General features: G+C 56.0%; 1 protein-coding gene across 1 annotated transcript in view; it reads right to left on the bottom strand.

The window, feature by feature from the left end:
• Positions 1-2172: 2172 nt before the first annotated feature.
• The window catches only part of ZMYM3 (zinc finger MYM-type containing 3), a 15423-nt gene continuing 651 nt past the window's right edge, over positions 2173-16944 (bottom strand). Inside the window, 25 exon segments of the mRNA XM_032393868.1 lie at positions 2173-3634; positions 3758-3875; positions 4691-4945; positions 5829-5943; positions 6355-6506; positions 6846-7014; positions 7326-7429; positions 7898-8044; positions 8229-8403; positions 8552-8664; positions 8918-9080; positions 9164-9261; positions 10129-10294; positions 10417-10589; positions 11528-11678; positions 11799-11885; positions 12055-12170; positions 12450-12600; positions 12895-13113; positions 13467-13644; positions 13901-14195; positions 14651-14717; positions 15043-15086; positions 16086-16479; positions 16481-16772. Of these exon segments, the coding sequence (XP_032249759.1) occupies positions 3442-3634; positions 3758-3875; positions 4691-4945; positions 5829-5943; positions 6355-6506; positions 6846-7014; positions 7326-7429; positions 7898-8044; positions 8229-8403; positions 8552-8664; positions 8918-9080; positions 9164-9261; positions 10129-10294; positions 10417-10589; positions 11528-11678; positions 11799-11885; positions 12055-12170; positions 12450-12600; positions 12895-13113; positions 13467-13644; positions 13901-14195; positions 14651-14717; positions 15043-15086; positions 16086-16479; positions 16481-16753 (4116 nt within the window). The 5' untranslated portion in view covers positions 16754-16772 and the 3' untranslated portion in view covers positions 2173-3441.

Below are 16944 nucleotides of genomic sequence, written 5' to 3'. Positions count from 1 at the left end.
CTGGTCTTTCCCTCTCTGTTCCTTTCACGGGGTAAGTGGAGATACTCTCCAAGGTACCATTTTTTTGTTTTGTCCTCTTCTCTCTTCATTCAGTTTCTCCCTTAGTGATCTTGTCCAATCCCAGAGCTTCAGCTAGCTAGCTCTTTGCAGATGACTTCTAAATTGACATCTCATGCATGACGCTAAGTAAAAGAGGTCAGAGAGAAAGACAAATATTGCACGAGAGTAAAATGGTGGTTTCCAGGGGCTGGCGGTGGGGGGAAACAAGGAGGCATGGTCAAAGCCTCTAAAATTCCCAGTTATAGGATGAATAAGTTCTGGGGATCTAATGTACAGCATGGTGACTCTAGTTAACAACATTATATTATACACTTGGAAGTTGCTAAGAGAGTAGATCTTAAATGTTCTCGCCCTCAAAAAAGAGATGGTAATTTGCGACGGGCTGGAGGTGTTAGCTAAACTACGGTGGTGATCATTTTGCGATATATAAGTGTATCAAATCAGCATAGCCATAGCCTTTAAACCTATAGTGTTATGGGGCGCCTGGGTGGCTCAGTCATTAAGTGTCAGCCTTCGGCTCAGGTCATGATCCCGGGGTCCTGGGATCGAGCCCCACATCGGGCTCCCTGCTCAGCGGGAAGCCTGCTTCTCCCTCTCCCACTCCCCCCTGCTTGTGTTCCCTCTCTCGCTGCCTCTCTCTCTGTCAAATAAATAAAATTCTTTAAAAAAACCCTATACTGTTATATGTCAAGTGTACCTCGATAAAGCCCCCAAAATAAAAAATAACACCTCATCTCTCTTCTAAGCCTCAGACCCACATTTCCAACTGTCTAGTGTGTATGGTAGTATCTAGCATCCATACAGCTCTTTTTCTTTTGGGGGGGAGGGTGGGGAATGGGCAGAGGGAGAGGGAGAGAGAACAGGAAACAGGCTCCATGCCCAGCGTGGAGCCCAATGCGGGGCTCAATCCTAAGCCCCCGAGATCGTGATCTGAGCCGAAATCAAGTGGGATGCTTAACCGACTAAGCCACCCAGGCACCCTGATACTGCTCTTTCGTGCCCATTTTCCCATGTGGTCTTTGCAACGGGTCTGAGAAAGTCGGGGCAGAATATGAATGCATTTTTAAGGTGAGACTCTAAAAGGTTTGAGTGGCAGAGCTGTGAGTAGAAAGTCAAGTTTGGGTGTTCTTTCCGCCCTGTTGCACAACCAGGACAGAGGTCTTTCAGGAGACTCTAGAACCCAACCAACATGACCAAAACCTCAACTTGTTACCAATCCCATCCTACTCCTACTCTCTGGCAAAAAAAAAAAAAAAAAAAAAAACAACCAAAAAAACCAAAAAAACCCAAGAACCACCACTCTCCAATCGGCAAGGCTAGAAACCTGGGATTCATGCTCACTTCCTCCCTCTCTCCCAGATCCTACAGATGTTAACTTCAAAATATCTGAATCCATCCTCCCTCTTCCTTCTTTATCCCTGTGGCCCCCATCAAGTCCCACAGAATCTATCAGCCCCAGTTCTTACCTGCCCCCGCCCCCCATCCTTTATACTGTTGGGGGGGGTCTCCTCCCTAAAGCAACAGATTGCATCCTGTCATTCCCTGGCTGGAAAACCTCAGCCTCGCACTTCCCTTCCCTGTGGCTTTGATTGGGTCGGGGGCCCCCAACCCCTCCCAGTTACTGAGGCCCAGGTCAAATGCCACCGCCCTCGGTGAACTCAGCACACACACCTCCCCATAAACTGGAAATGAGTTCCTTATTCCTCTGCTCTCCCATAGTACTGGATATATTTATTTCATTCTGCCTGTCTTAGGACTGTGCACCGGTCTGTCTCCCCTTGTAGCCTGGGAGCCTGCTGGGGATAGGATCCCGGTCTAATTAATCTTTGTCTTCTCTGAAGCATGTAATCTGAGGTCCTTAACATAGTAGGTCCTTAACGGATAGCTGTCGAATTGATTTTTTCCCCCTTAAGTATTTGGAAACCTGTTACAAAGAGGACCGTATTCCTAGTGGATTCCTTCACTGAGGTGGGTAAAGATGATTTTTAGCCTGGGGCGGGACACCCCACTTCTTTACCCCTTGAGAGCTTTACCCCTTGAGAGCCCAACATCAGTCCTCTATATCCCTCACTGCTCCAAACACCCTCTCCTTCCCCCAGAGAAGGCAAAAGACAATTTTAATTCTTTATTTGAAACAAACAATTCCAGAGACAGAAGGTTAGTCGTGACAACAGCTTCTCACTACAACACAAGGGTGGGCATGGCTCACTGAAGGGACAGGCCAGGCGCCTCAGAACAATATATACAATTTAAACAGTGGCTAAACTGGTGACAGTTATAAAAACACAAAAAGGAGGCTGGGGAACAGCAAAGCCAACAGGGAAAGAACTGGGTAACCCCCTTTGCTGGACACTAATAGTTTTCTGGAACTACAAAGGCAAGATGGGGAAGAGAGATGTCGGCAGCGGGGGCGGGACCCCTGCCCACAGCTCCTCACCTATCCTTTGACCACAGAGCCCATCCTGCATGACCCAGGGCCCCCACAGGCTTGGCCTGGCTCTTATGATGGGGGGAGAACAAGAATGGGGAACCCAGCCCCAGTTCAAGTCAGAAGGTAGTTTTTTGCCTTGGGAAATTCTGTCCATTGAACTAAAGGGAGGCAGTTACAGAAGGGGGCTAAGCATGTTGACACCATGGCTCATGCCAACCTAAGATGGCAGAGAGAAACAAACACGTAAACCAAGGGGACAGGAGTCAGCTCCCCATACTTAGAGTCATTCTCTGCCTTTGAGGGAAAGAAAGCGTTTGGGAGTTTTTAAACGTGCAGCACCAGGGGTCGGTGCTTGCAGGGATGGGGAGGGGGAATACAGTGGCGAGGGGGTTCCAACCACCCATTATCTCATGGGAGGGGAGGAGCATCTAAGCTCCGTGTTGTAGGTAGATGGTCCCCTCATTACCTTCAGATCTTTCATATAAGACCCTTTAGCGTGGTACCAGGGAAGGGTAGAGAAGGGAGTGGGCGCAGGGCAGAGAAGGCAGCTGGGTTTTTTCCCTTGGCCGAACCTAGGAACAGGGAGCTTTACCTATGCGGGATGGGTCGGGAAACCCAAAGCCAACAGGATCACCAGAGCTATGAACACTCCATCCAGAGTCTGGCCCCAAGGGAAGGGGTTTACTCTGAAGCATAAAGAAAGTGGCCTCGCTGGGTTTTGCCCATCACTGGGAGCCCAGCCCCTGCAGACAGAGGACTGGGACCCTGGGGTCGTCAAGTGGTAATGGAAGAAGGTAAAAAGCCAGGGGTTCCTAGGGAAGGCAGGGGATGGAGGAGGGCAGTCAGGGCCCTTCAGAATGAGTAGCATTGGTTCCCGGGCCAGGTGCTCTGCAGGACGTGGCCCCAGGCCAGATATTGGTGTGAGAGATGGACACAGACAGCACACGGGCTCAGTCCAGGTCTTCCTCCCCAGGACGACCCAGCTCCTCGTAAATCTCACGCACGGCCAGAATGCGATTGAGCATACTCTCCAACATGCTACGGTCCATGGGGATGACAGAATACCAGAGAGGGGACTCTGCGATGCAGGACCGCTCAGGTTGCAGGTAGAAGACATCGTTGCGAGTCCGGAGGCTTTCGGGACTGTGACGGTGGGGAGCGGGGTGGGGTGGGTGGAAGGGGGGGAAGGACAGAGATCAGTACCAGGGCGAAGTAGACCCCTGGGGTCTCCATGCTAATGTCATTCCTGCAAACCCTCTAACTCACCATTTGGAGAGATAGAACTCATAGAACTTGACTGGGCAGCGGAGGGGATTCATGCGGTTCTCACGCTGCTCTAAGATAGGGGCTTCATCTTCTCTCTTCCGTTTCCCGGGCCCCGTGTCTGCGGAGGACGCAAATGACCCAGAGTCATTAAAAAGCACAGTGGGGATGAACCACCTCCAAGAGCACGGTCCAGGGCACAGAAGGCCTCGGGACACCAAATACAGTCTCATAGAGAAATAAAGGCAGAAGAAGAGTCGGTCAGTCTCCCCACACCAAGCAAACGTCCTGTTGGTGGGGGGCGGGGGGGGGCGTCACTCTGCAGGCCTCCCTAGTTCTCACCGCCAAAGCCTCTCTTTATAATCTCCCCCAAATTGATTTCCTAAAGAAGTAATCTCAGAAATGATGCACACATGCTCACAGAACAGGCCCGACTCTGCAAGGCTGGGCTGGCCTTCCGGGACAGAGAAACAGCCATGGTCCCGGCTCTGGGGACAGGAGTCCAGGGGGAGGCTCGGGTCCAGAGCAGCGACCTCGAGAACTGCACTCAGATGGGACGGGACTCCAGGGCCAGAGTGGAAGGTGTGGCTTCTGTCACACCCAATAGCAAAGAGCCAGGGAAAGCCTCTCAGCCACGCCGTCAACTCTCCCCCACAGCCAAACACACCCAACGGGCTTCCTACCTGTCCGCCCCCACCTAAGAAAAGGATATTGCCTTGAAATGAGCAAAGTCAGACACAGGCAGCCGAGTGACCTCCTATGGATGCAAGAGCCACTGCCCAGCAGATCGCGGGGCTGGCTGTTGGCACCTGCTCTGCCAACACGGGAATGGAAGGGCAGGGAAGCAGAGGAGAGGGGGCCAAGCCAGCGGTGATGGCGGGGCGCCGAAGGGGCGAGCAGAGGGGGGGAAAGATAAAGGAGGGGGCAGCCTCGTACCTCGCCCTTTTCTCTGGCGGACTGGGGCATAGTAGCGGATGCTCACCACCTTGGTGGTGCCCCGAGGGGTGGTACACTTGCGGGACTGCCGCACCACGTTGGTGAAGGAGAGCTGCATGTGCTCCTCGGCTGTCTGTAGCCCAAAAAACTTAGTGTTGAAGAACATGAGGGTGTTGAGGAGGACGAAGGGCGAGTAGACCCCCAGCTGCTTACACTCCCAGAGGTGCTCTTCCTCCACCCGAGAGAACACCGTATCTGCACCGGTCAAGGGAGAGAGGCCAGTCAGAGGGGATCGACCCCCCACACCCGACCGCCTCTGACCCCAGATGTCCTGCTCACAGGCATTTCCCACACCGTCCCCGTTCAGGGAAGTGGCCACTACAGATCAAACCCTGATACTCTGCTAGAGTAGATGGTGGAATTGAGTTGGTTTTTTTTTTTTTTTTTTTTAAGTAGGCTGCACGCCCAGCGTGGAGCCCAATGCGGGGCTTGAACTCACGACCCTGAGATGAGACCTGAGCTGAGATTAAGAGTCAGACACTAGGGGGTGGGGGTGCGCCTGGGTGGCTCAGCCGGTTAGGCATCGGGTCATGATCCCAGGGTCCTGGGATCGAGCCCCGCAGTGGGCTCCCTGCTCAGCGGGGAGTCTGCTTCTCTCTCGCTCTCTCTGCCCCTCCCCCATTCACTTCCCCTCCCTCTCTCTCTCTCTCTCTATTAAGTAAATAAAATCTTTAAAAAAAGAGTCAGACACCTAACCGACTGAGCCACCCAGGCGCCCTGAACTGTATTTTTTTTATGGTTTCCACCTGCATTTGGAGCGTCTCTCGCCACCCTCAAGTTACAGGCAGGCAGATGTAAACCTTGGGGAGTCCCACAATGTCTTCTTTTCTTTCCACTCTTACCAACTAAACCCACGCCACCCTTCTCAGACCCAGAGACAGCTCGTCAGACCTAAGTCAGGTTCAAGGACGGGGGGCCCTGGCTCTTCTAGCTCTGAACTCTGAGGCCCCCAGGTCCATAACTCTTGCCCTCTGAGCCTTTGTGAAGAGTGGCAGACCAAAGAGCCCAGGACTCTTGGAACGGCGTATTTAAAGACTGGAGGAAAGGACAGAGGGATTGCTAAGTCCCTGTCCCTTACTGTTGGGGAGGAGCGTGGGCTGCCAGGTACTCAGAGACTTGTTGAGTTCTTGAACGAAAGTCAGATAGTAAAGGTCCGTGAAGATGTTCACCATTCGGTTATTTTCTAGCAAGTACTGAAGAAAGAAAACCAAACGCACATTAAAAAGCTAGACTCTAGGTTCTAGAGGAAAGACACGATGCTGAAGGCCCCAGGCATGGCGACCTTGGTAATGAGAAGGCAGTGGGAAACAGCTGCTGGGTTATGTGACCCAGGGTGCTCTTCCCCAGCGATGCCCACCACTCTGAGGTCTCGTCACATAATGCACGGCCGACCTCTCCCAGTGGGAACTTACCATCCCCCAACCACTCAAGGAACCCAGCTCCACCCATCCTTCCCTTCCTAGAACGGGTCTGAGGATCACTGAGGAGACCTGCTCAGGGTAGGAGACAGGGTGAGGAACAGGGAATGGGACGGGACCATTTCTGGTGGGACCCTGCCTGCTCTGTCGAGGGTGACGGCAAGTGAGGCAGCGTGCAAGGGGTACCTGTTGGATGCCAAGACACAGGTAGTAGATACTGTCGGGTTCGTATCGTTCCCCGTTGGGTCGAGTGATTTCTCTCACAAACTGGGCCAGGCCATAGTTGAGTTCGGCAGCCGAGCAGGCCAGGATATCCTCTTTGATGCGCATCGGTTTGGCTGCAGGGATATGCAGTAGAGGTGGATGGGATTAAGAATGCTCCACATGGAGAATTTCATTTCAGTCCATCGTTAATCCCTCCATCCCTCAGTCGCATCCAGCTCCAGAACAAACCCACCCATTGCAAAAAAAAAAAAAAAAAAAAAGCCCTCAGCCATGAAACCTAGGCAGCCCTTCCCCATCTTCACAGGACACCCTTCGGTGATCACAGCCTTATCACTCCTAGACACCCTCACGTCCTCAGCTGAATCACAGCCCTGGCCCTCTTCCTCCTCCTCTCCCTCTCCCCACTCTCTTCCCCATAGGGTACCTTCCTCCCCGCCCCGCCCCCAACTTACGGCCAAAACGCAGCTCATCCCCCTTGCTCGTTTCTCCATTGGCATATTTTGACTGCACCCAGCACTTCCAAGCATTGACACCATACGAATAGTTAAGCCCAGTACAGCTAGGCTGGCTGCTCATGGAGTCCCGGGAACAGCTCTCGGAAAGCACCAGCCGCTTCTGACCCTGGAGGGGGAGAGAAAGGAGAGACGTGGCTGGGGCAAGGCCAGGGGCACCACGGAAGCTAGTTGGGATAGTGTTGACCACCACGGAACAAGGGGACTGACATCAGAACACGGCAAGCTTCCAGAGCACAGAGCCCCAGAAACAGCCCTGATGACCAGGGACAGAGAAATTTGGCTGTTTCTTGGTACTCACAATGGTAGAGAAAAGAGGGCAGGGAAGTCACACTAAGGCTGCTGGCTTGGCTACGAGACCCTCCCCCGAGTTCTTTGGGCCCCCTCCCTCTGCTGTGGATTCAACACCCCAGCCCTCACCTTCCTCATGGTGCGGGGAAGGTCTTGTTCAGCAGACACGTCCTCGGGCCCTACCAGGCCGCAATCAAAGAGGAAGTCTACACTGGGGTTAATGTCCAAAGGATCTGTTAAGAGTGGAAAGGAAGAAGAAATCAAGGTTTTAAGATCTCAACCCGGTAGTGCTCCCACCCTTCCCCTCCTATTTGCCCACTTGCCCGGAGATGAGCCTCCCACAAAGCTTCACCGTACACAACAGGAACCAGCAAAGCTATACCAGGAACACACTCAGAGGCACACAGACACCAAAACTTACAACGATGCAAATGTTCATAACACTACGGAACTGTGTACTTAAATGTGGGTAAGATGGTAAGTCTCAGGTCATGCGTTTTGCCACGATTGGAAAAAACAAGCAAGACACAACTGTAAAATAGCGTGCTTGTCCCAGTATCTCTGGGACTGGTCCCTGCGTGAGCCTTCTGTCATAGGGTCACAAGGAGCACTGGTTAGGTCATGCTCACGTCACGAGGGTCACTCCTCCCGATGGCACAGAGGTTCCTGTACTCCCCGGAAACGCTCCACATCCTACTCACTCTTGGGGAAGTCGGCCTCCAAATCTTGCCCGGGCTCATCCAGGACATTGGCCATCTTGACGGCCATGGCCAGGACGTCATCTCTTGCTGGCCCGAACAGGTCACAGTCTTCCAGAAGCCCCTCTGCACTCTGGTTGCTCACAAGATCTGGGAGGCAGAGAAGGGGGCTTGGTCACTGCAGCTCCTGCCTAGCGCCCTCACGGGCCCTCACGGGCCGGCCCCAACTACTCCCCAGTCCTGCTGAGGCACCAAGATCACCACGCTCCGCCCCCTGAGGCCGAGACAGACGGGTTGCACCCTGTGTCCCTCAACACCGCTGTCCGTGGCATACCACAAAGGTCAGATGAGGCCTTGTCTAACTCCTCAGCCTCTGCAATCATTTCTGCCATAGCCAGGATGTCGGCCTCCAAGGGGTTGGAAGGGATCTTCACCTTCAGCTCCTCAATGGTCTCCACAATCTTGTCTGTGCTCTCCAAGGTGGTGGGCAGGAACATGGGCACAGGCACCTGGAGGCACAAATCCCAGCTAGACACCAAGAAGCGCAGCAGCGAGGAAGAGGGACGGCTGGTGGAGGGAGGTGGGGGGGGAGGGGGCGGGGGGTCTCAGTCCTGAGAGGGTAGAGGAGGCTGCAGCAGGAAGGGCTGGGAAACTCACCGGGATGGGCATGGAGAAAGGCACCGGAACTTTCTGGCAGTACAGATGCATAGGCACTGGCACAAAGATGGGCACTGGGATGGGCAGCACGATCACCTGTGGCTTCCATTCTTCTGCCAACAAGAAAGGGGTCTTCTCAGAGCCCCCGCTAGATTGGTCACATCCTGCCCGGGGCCGGGGCCGCTCGCTCGTCACCACCGAAGGCTCTAACGCACGCTCGGTGTCACAAACCTGCCCTTGCACCAAAGGCTGAGAGACAACTCTACGGTTCCAGAACCACCAGACGCATGATACCTCAGCCGCCTAAAAAACCCCCTGGTCCGGCTCCCAAGCACAGGGCTGGGATGTCTAGGTACCCTGGCTCACCTGTTTGGCTCCCTTTGGACTTCATCTCCACCTTACAGGAGACCCCCCGATTCTGCATCAGTGGTTTACACATGGCAGCTTTGTTTTTGCGGGGTGTTGCTGGGGGCGGTGGGGGTGGAGGAGGGGTGGAAGCAGTGGGAGCCGATCGGGTCTTTGCAGGGATCTGCAGAGACAAAGGAACGTTAGTGCCGCCAACTTACCAGACCCCCTTCTGAGGCCATCCACCCCCTCGGCTTCGGCCCTGACCTTGCCCAGATTCCCATTTTCCTCTGGGGTCTTCGCTGTATTGCTGTTCTCCACTTTGGTTTGAGATGGTGTCTGGGGCTTTGACTCAGGAGACTGACCTAGAGATCAAAACAAGTGAATGCTCTCATCTGAGGAACCTGCTCTTCCGTTTTCCTCGTCCCTGTCCCGGGAGAGCTCCGTTAAGAGGTGCGCTAAATGCAAATGGGATATCTAGACTATCCCCTCCTCGCCACCCCAGATCTAGTCTTCTCTAGGCCCCAGTGACAGGGGCCAAAAAGATTCTTTGCTCCCGGCTGCCAAGAAGATCAAAACTTCTTGGGGAACCCACACTTTGAGACCTTCCATGCAGATGGCCCTCAGAAGCCTGGGACCCCTGAAGCAGTGGGGGGACTAAGGTAACATTCTAGAAACAATAGTCTTCAGTCTCACTAAAGTTAGGGTTTATGCTGACACTTCCTTCTCTCAGAAAACTAAACACAGGGGCACCTGGGTGGCTCAGTCAGTTAAGCATCTGCTGTAGCTCGGGTCGTGGTCTCAGGGTCCTGGGATCGAGTCCCACATCGGGCTCCCTGCTCAGTGGGGCGTCTGCTTCTCCCTCTCCCTTTGTCCCTCACCTCTGCTCGTGTGCGCTCTCTCTCAATCAAATTAATTAATTAATTAATTAAAAAAGAAAAGAACGCTAACCACAGCCCCCACAGGCCCCATCCCACCTGGGCATGTGCCTATTCCCTAAAAACATGTCCTCGATACAGACGCAGGAGACTCAAACTCTGAGAACCTTTAAACAAGGCTCCCCCTAGTACCTGCATGGTCCAGAGGCTGCAAGGGAACACAGCGCCAGGAGCTCTGGCCGAGGATGAGGTGAAGGCCAGAGCGGGAGAAGAGAGGGGCTGGGCCCAGGGTGAGAAGAGTCTGGGCCGGTTCTAACGGAATAGCCCCCCCCGAGCGCCCGGCCCGGGACTCACTGTTCAGGAGGCTCTCAGGCCCACTCTGGGTATCCAGGTTGGGTTGGTTCTGCTGGCTATAAAAGCGCAGTAGACACTGCTGGTTGCAGAAATGGCGGATCTGCCCGCGCCAGTGGATGGTCTCCAGCAGCTTCCCCTGGCGCTTACAGGCGTGGCACCGGGCAGCCTGAGGGTGTCGACAGGATGGTCAGCCCCGCCTCCCTAAAAATGGGAGAAGCCCTCTGTGCTGCCCCCCCTCCCTGGAGACCGCCCCTCCCCTCCCCCTCTCGGATGCGCTGCGCCCCTCACCTTGCAGTACCACAGCAGGTACTTGCTCTTGCAGTCCTCGCTGCAGAAGTCCCAGGTGCTTCCGTCCAGCTGCTCGGTGACCCCACGCTGGCAGGTCTGGGAGCAGTACGTACAAGTGATACAGCACAACCCCAGCTTCTTGGTGAAGTCCTGTTTGTACAGCAGCACACATCCTGCGGACAGGGCAAGAGGGAAGAGTCCAGGGACACAGACATGGCCACGGGGGGGCGGCGAGAGCCGATCTTTCCAAGGGGGTCCGAGTAAAAGCCCCAACAGCCTCTGGGCCCTGAAGCCTTGGGATGCACGGATGCACGGGTGCACGGATGCACAGATGGACGGATGCACGGATGCACGGATGGACAGATGCACGGATGCACAGGTGCACGGATGCACGGGTGCACGGATGGACAGATGCACGGATGCATGGATGCACGGGCACACGGATGCACGGGTGCACAGATGCACGGATGCACGGATGGACAGATGCACGGATGCACGGATGCACGGGTGCACGGGTGCACGGATGCACGGGTGCACGGATGCACGGGTGCACGGATGCACAGATGGACAGGTGCACGGGTGCACGGATGGACAGATGCACGGATGGACAGATGCACGGGTGCACGGATGCACGGATGGACAGGTGCACGGGTGCACGGATGGACAGATGCACGGATGGACAGATGCACGGGTGCACAGATGCACGGATGGACACGTGCATGGATGCACGGGTGCACGGGTGCACGGGTGCACGGATGGACAGATGCATGGGTGCACGGGTGCACGGATGCATGGATGGACGGATGCATGGATGCACGGATGGACAGATGCACGGGTGCACGGATGCACGGATGCACGGGTGCACGGATACACGGATGGACAGATGCACGGGTGCACGGATGCACAGGTGCACGGATGGACAGATGCACAGATGGACAGATGCACGGATGCACAGGTGCACGGATGCACGGATGGACAGATGCACGGATGCACGGAGGGGAGGAGCCGGAGGCCCCTGGCCCACAGGCCCCACTGTGAGCCCTCCTCCCTTCCCTGCCAGCCCCTCAGGCTGCAAGGTACAGGGCCTCCTGCCCCTTCGCCGCCTCCTTACCTTCGCTGCAGAAGCTCTTCTCCACCCCACTGAATCGAAGTTTCTCGTGCAGGAGCTTTTCCTGCCGGCAGTGCTCGCACTGGGACACCACCCCGCGAAGCCGCTTGAAGTCCTCACAGCAGTCCCGGCAGCAGAACTGGAACACCTGGTCCTGAGATGAGGGCACAGGGCGGGCGAGGACAGAGCTGTGACATCCGGCCGTGGCCGGAGCCAAGCCAAGTGGCCAGGGTCCTGTGACAGGGCGGCGGGGGGGGGGGGGGGGGGGTCTTACCTGCCAGTCCAAGACCTCAGGCTTGCCACTGAAGAGGCTGTGGCAGTAGTGACAGCTCAGGTGAATGCCCCCCTCAGGGCTTGTGCGCTGAAGGGAAGGAAGACAAGTAAGGGAGGTGCGTGGCGGCGGCAGTGGTGGGGGGCGGGGGAGTAGGGCTCGTTCTTGGCTCGGGGGCCCGGGCCTACCTACCCCAACTCTCGTACCCTCTCTCTGTCACCACACCCTTCTTTAATCCCTGGTCCAGGGTTTGGAGTACCTGGAACTTGGTCCAGCAGCTGGGGCTGCAGAATTGGTAGACTGTGCGATCAACCTTGTTGTAGTAACAGGGGTCAGAGAGGCTGCGGCGGCAGAAGCTGCAGGGTCGGGGAGGGCCTGGGGCACAGAGAGAAAGGGAGAGAGAGAGAAAGAGACCGAGAGAGACCGAGAGAGAGACCAAGAGAGAGAGAGACCGAGAGAGAAAGAGAGAGAGAGAGAGAGAGAGAGCACAGAGAAGGTGTAAGGCAGTGCAGAGACGGAACAGGAAACCCACGGGAAGATGGAAAGATGTAGCCGGGGCTGAGGTTGGGCGGCAGGGATTACTTTAGAAGAGGGGAGTACGGGAGGTAGAAGGAAGGCCAGCAGGGGTCTCAGAGAAGAGGGCTTTGCACCTACCAGTGAGCCCTGCCTGCTTCACTTTGTAAGAGGTGGTACAGCACAGGGAACAGAACAAGCTGGTCTTGCCATTACGATCCACATGTGATAGCATCTCAAAGTTCTTACACAGGGTCTTGCACCAGACACAGGGGTACACACGTGTGTTTTTCTGTGAGGATGGGGAAGGAGAGGCTGAGGCTGGATTTGTCCCTTCACTTTTATTTGTTAAATTTTTTAAAACATGAAAGGTTTCAGGCATACAAAAAAAGTATAGATGATGATATAACAAAGACCTGTGTATCCGCCAGCCAGCTTCAAAAATAAAACATAACAGATACAATTGAAACCCCCTTTATTCGCTTTATTCCTCCCAACCCTCGACCCCGTCAGGCACCTTTATTCGTCACCCAGGAACCGCAACCCCCTTCCACAGCCCTCTAATGCACTACTCCCTCGGCCCCACCTTCTTGTACGCCCCCAAGCAGGTTGTGTTGCAGAACCGCTTTTGTTGGCCCTCGTGGAAGAGGAGCTCAGGGCCGGGGCTCCCGGTCTTGGTGTAGATGTAAGCCCCGCACTGGTCACAACAGTTGGTTTTCAGTCCCTTGTTGGCCCGGAATTTGGAGAAGCAGGAATCACTGCAGAGCCGGTGCACCACGCTGCCATTGCTGACCTCGTGCAGGACCTGCCGTGTACACACACGCACACCCTGAGCCAGGGCCTGGGCACCACCACCCACCCCGGAGCAAGGACAGCCCGCCCCGCCTCACCCTAGACCTTCACAGCGGACAGTGGGCCCAGGGACCCCCCAACCTGCACATCGGGCTGCCGACTTGATGGTGAGGTCCCGGGAGGCAAGGAAGGCCGGCTGCGTACATCCTGGAGAAGCTCTATCCTTGAATACACTCCCTCACGATGGCTGCCTCTCCTTCCCCACTCCCCTCTTCCACAGGGCCTGGCCCCTGCAGCCCCAGGAGCACAGGGGCAGCTCCGGGCTGGCCAGGCTCTGCAAATCTGGCCCCCATCGAGCTTCCTCACCTCTCCGGTCTTCTGGCATATGCTGCAGCGAGTGGCATCGGCAGGATCCCCGGACTGGGGGATTGGGCGCTGCTGCTGGGCCTCGTACAGGGAGAGACAGACGGACGTGCAGAACTCATGGAAGGAGCCTCCTGAACCAGTCTGGGCCACAACCGAGTCCTTGGTGTTCCAGATCTCCCTGGAGGGGGGTGGGGTGGGGGAACGGGTTTGGATATTCACTCAGCACTACCCTCTCCTTTCGCCAGCTCCCACCCCCTCTCCTCGGGGACCAGTGACCACGGGCCCCCGACTACTCTTATGCTCCTCGGGCCCCCTCCCTCACCTGCCTCACTCCCAGTTCCGCTCCGTTAGGTTCTTGCCAACATAGTCCCTGTCTCAGCCATTATTCCCGGCCTGCTCCCTGCCCTCCCCGCACCTGGGAAACCTTCACGTACTTCTTGCAGAAGGTACAGGTCTTTTTGCCCGAAGGCTTCTTAGAGAAAGTGGTGAGACAGGACGAAGAGCAGAAGAGCTGGGGCAGCCCCTTGCGCTGGTAGGCAGTCTGCCCCTTCTGCAGTGGCGTCCGGCAATGCGCACAGGTCATCTTGGCGCCAACCGCAGAGCGCCCGGCCCTTTGGGCCACGCTCGAGCGGAGGGACATGCGAGGGGACCGCCGGGGCCGGAATGGCACAAAGTCCTCATCATTGGGGTCATCTACCATGGCATCAGAATCCTCATCTGACACTGGAACTGAGGACATGGGGAGAGGGGCAGTGAGCAGAGGCTACCGGACCGGACCTAGTCTCCAGCCATCCTCTGACCGCACAGGGAGCTCAGCAGATACTGGATCCCCCCGGGGGGAAGGGAGGATCCCCTTCCCCCTGGTTCCTGCCTTTCCACCCCCACCCCCAGTACACTGGTATCTTAAGCCACTGGTGTCACTCCCCCTTAGTCACTCCATAATCTCCTAGGGAGGGCGCGGGAGGGCTCCAAGTGGGAAGACTCAGGACAGGGATGGCACAGCTGAAACAGGAAACTCCATTCTCACTGCCGTTGTTTTCCATTTCCCCCACTGCCCCTGGTTCCCATGCCAACCCACAGCAGAGATAGGCACTTCACACTCTGCGGGGCGCAGCGCTGCGGGAGCCGGTTGATCCGTGGCCCGCCACATCCCACTCGGTCACACTTCCTCAAGTCCTACTCACTGCTCTCAGTGGAATCCACAACCTCAGGTTTGGGAGGCTCTACTCTTCTAACGCGCTCGCTTCTCTTCTGTACCTTGGAAACAGGGAGGGGAGGAAAGCTGACACCAGGGGCAGGCTAAAGGGCCTGCTGCACTAGTGTGGGGGGGGGGGGGGACAGAGAGGGGGGGGGGAAGGGAGAGTAGGGACCCTTGGCCCAGCCCTTAGGAGGAGGGAAAAAAGGGGGCTGGACTTTCTCCTTAAGAAGCAGGAGACACAAGAGCTCCCTCCCTCCTCCTAACTCTCCTCACACACACACCCTCCACAGAACAACATCTGGGAGGGAAAATGAAGGGTCTGTCCTTCCCAGAGCTATAGGGGGAACCAGACTCCTTCCAATCCCCTCCCCCCCTCACCCTCTCAGGCGGCTTCTCACTCGCCTTCCCAGTCAGGCCATCTCCTGCAAAGGAAGCAGAAAACAGCCTAAATCTTGAGCTTGCCCTCACCGCCCCCTCCCTGGCCCAACCTCCGCCTCCATTCCTGGGGAAGGGCTTACTCAAAACTGAAAGGGAAAACTCAAGTGCCTGTGGCTTCTTGGGGCCCCTTGCAGGGTTACCTCGAGCTCTGCACTAAGGGGGGCAGCTATGCTCCATTAAAAAAAAAAACAAAAAAACAAAAACCCTAGCCTTCCCACCAGCCTTCTGTCCCAATCGTTTGGGAGTTAAGGAAACGCAGGTAACACACGCCTTTCATCAGAGGACTTAGAGTTCACTAACAAAACCAAACGCAACCACCCAAAGGTAGCAAGGGGAAAAGGAAGCATTAACATGTGCATAGGTTCCCCTGGACTCAGGTGGTTATATAAGCCCCAAGACCCTGGGCACAAGCTGGGAGAGGCAGAACAGGGGAGAAATGAGAGCCTCTCAAGCCCAGGCTGTCCCTCCCCTATCAGAGACACAATTCCAGGCCCTGCATTTCTACCATTCCCCCGAAATCACTATGCTGTTGGTGGCTCCAGGACCCAGTTATCATTCATCAAACCCAGAAACCCCACTCTCTTCTGGAACAAAATAGCTGGAAAGATCTTAGCACCAGGAAGCCCGGCGTCCTCTCCAAATTCTGAAGGAAGGACCTGGGCACCAACAGCCCACTGGGGTAAGAAAAAGGGAACCTCCCCCAACAAATCCACTCTTCCCAACCCACCCCCTGAAACCTCACCCCTATTCCTCTCCCACAGCCACTGAGCTGCCTCCCTACCCCTACTTTCCTTCATCTTCGCCACACCCCCCAACTCCTCCCTTCCAAACTCCCAACTCCTTCTCTATACATCTCCCTACTCTCATCTCTCCACCCCCCCCTCCTCCTCCTCCTCCCCTGCGTCTTCCCCAAACACACAACCACCCCTCCTTACCCCTACCCTCTCACCATCCTGAACTCTCCAGCTGATTAGGCAACCTACCTGGCAAGGAAGGGTGTGCAGGAGGGCTAGGGCCCCCAGGTTTGGTCTGAGAACTGTTGATTCCATCCCCCAGAGTCTCTCCCACTGAAGGGCTGGGGGGACCATTTGGGCTCTGTGGCTGCCCTTGGGGAAGCTCCTCCTCCTGCCCAGGGGAGCCCCTTCTCCCTGTAGCTATGTTGGTGGTCTCCTCCTCTTCAATATGGGGGGACTGCAGTGTTATCGGCGAATCTGGAGCCAACGGCTCTAGTAGCCCCTCCGGTGAAGAGGGATTTGCCCCAGCCCCTGGCTCAGGTGGTACCACCTCAGGGGTCTGGCCCCCTGGTCCAGGCTCTAGGGTCTGATCTCCTGCATCCCATGCAAGGGTCCCCTCAGGACCATGGTCCACCTCTGGGGGGGGAGGGGGCTTTATAGAGCAGCCCCCCCAGCCCCAGCAGCTCAGTGGCTCCATCCAGGACTCCAGGGTCTTTTTCCAGGCCAGCAGGGGTATCAAGCAGGTCCAGGGCTCCTGAGGATGGAGAAGGGCCAGGGGGTGCCCATCCTCGAGTTGGGGCAGTCTGGGATTCCAGTAGGTCCTCTCCAAATTCCATGTCTACTGGAAGGTCTCCAGCCAGGGGCTTCTCTGGCAGGGTCAATGGGTCAAACGGACTGGGGAAATCACTGGGGTCCATGAGGATGACTGGATATGGGCTGTAGATTAGGGGTAGAAGAGGGGGCAGAAGAGGTGGTCTTCGCCAGAATTCCTTCTTATATAGGTTCTGGGACACACCCCATCATCCACTTGGATTTCTCTTGAACAGCCCCCACCACAACCGACAAGCCTTTCCACCGGCTTTGGTCCGAATGACCACTTCCCCCCCCC

The sequence above is a fragment of the Phoca vitulina genome, unplaced genomic scaffold, assembly GCF_004348235.1.
Source record: "Phoca vitulina isolate PV1807 unplaced genomic scaffold, GSC_HSeal_1.0 scaffold77, whole genome shotgun sequence".
Lineage (NCBI taxonomy): Eukaryota > Metazoa > Chordata > Mammalia > Carnivora > Phocidae > Phoca > Phoca vitulina.
The sequence above is the reverse complement of the archived record's forward strand: the minus strand, read 5'-3'. Positions and strand labels throughout refer to the sequence as shown.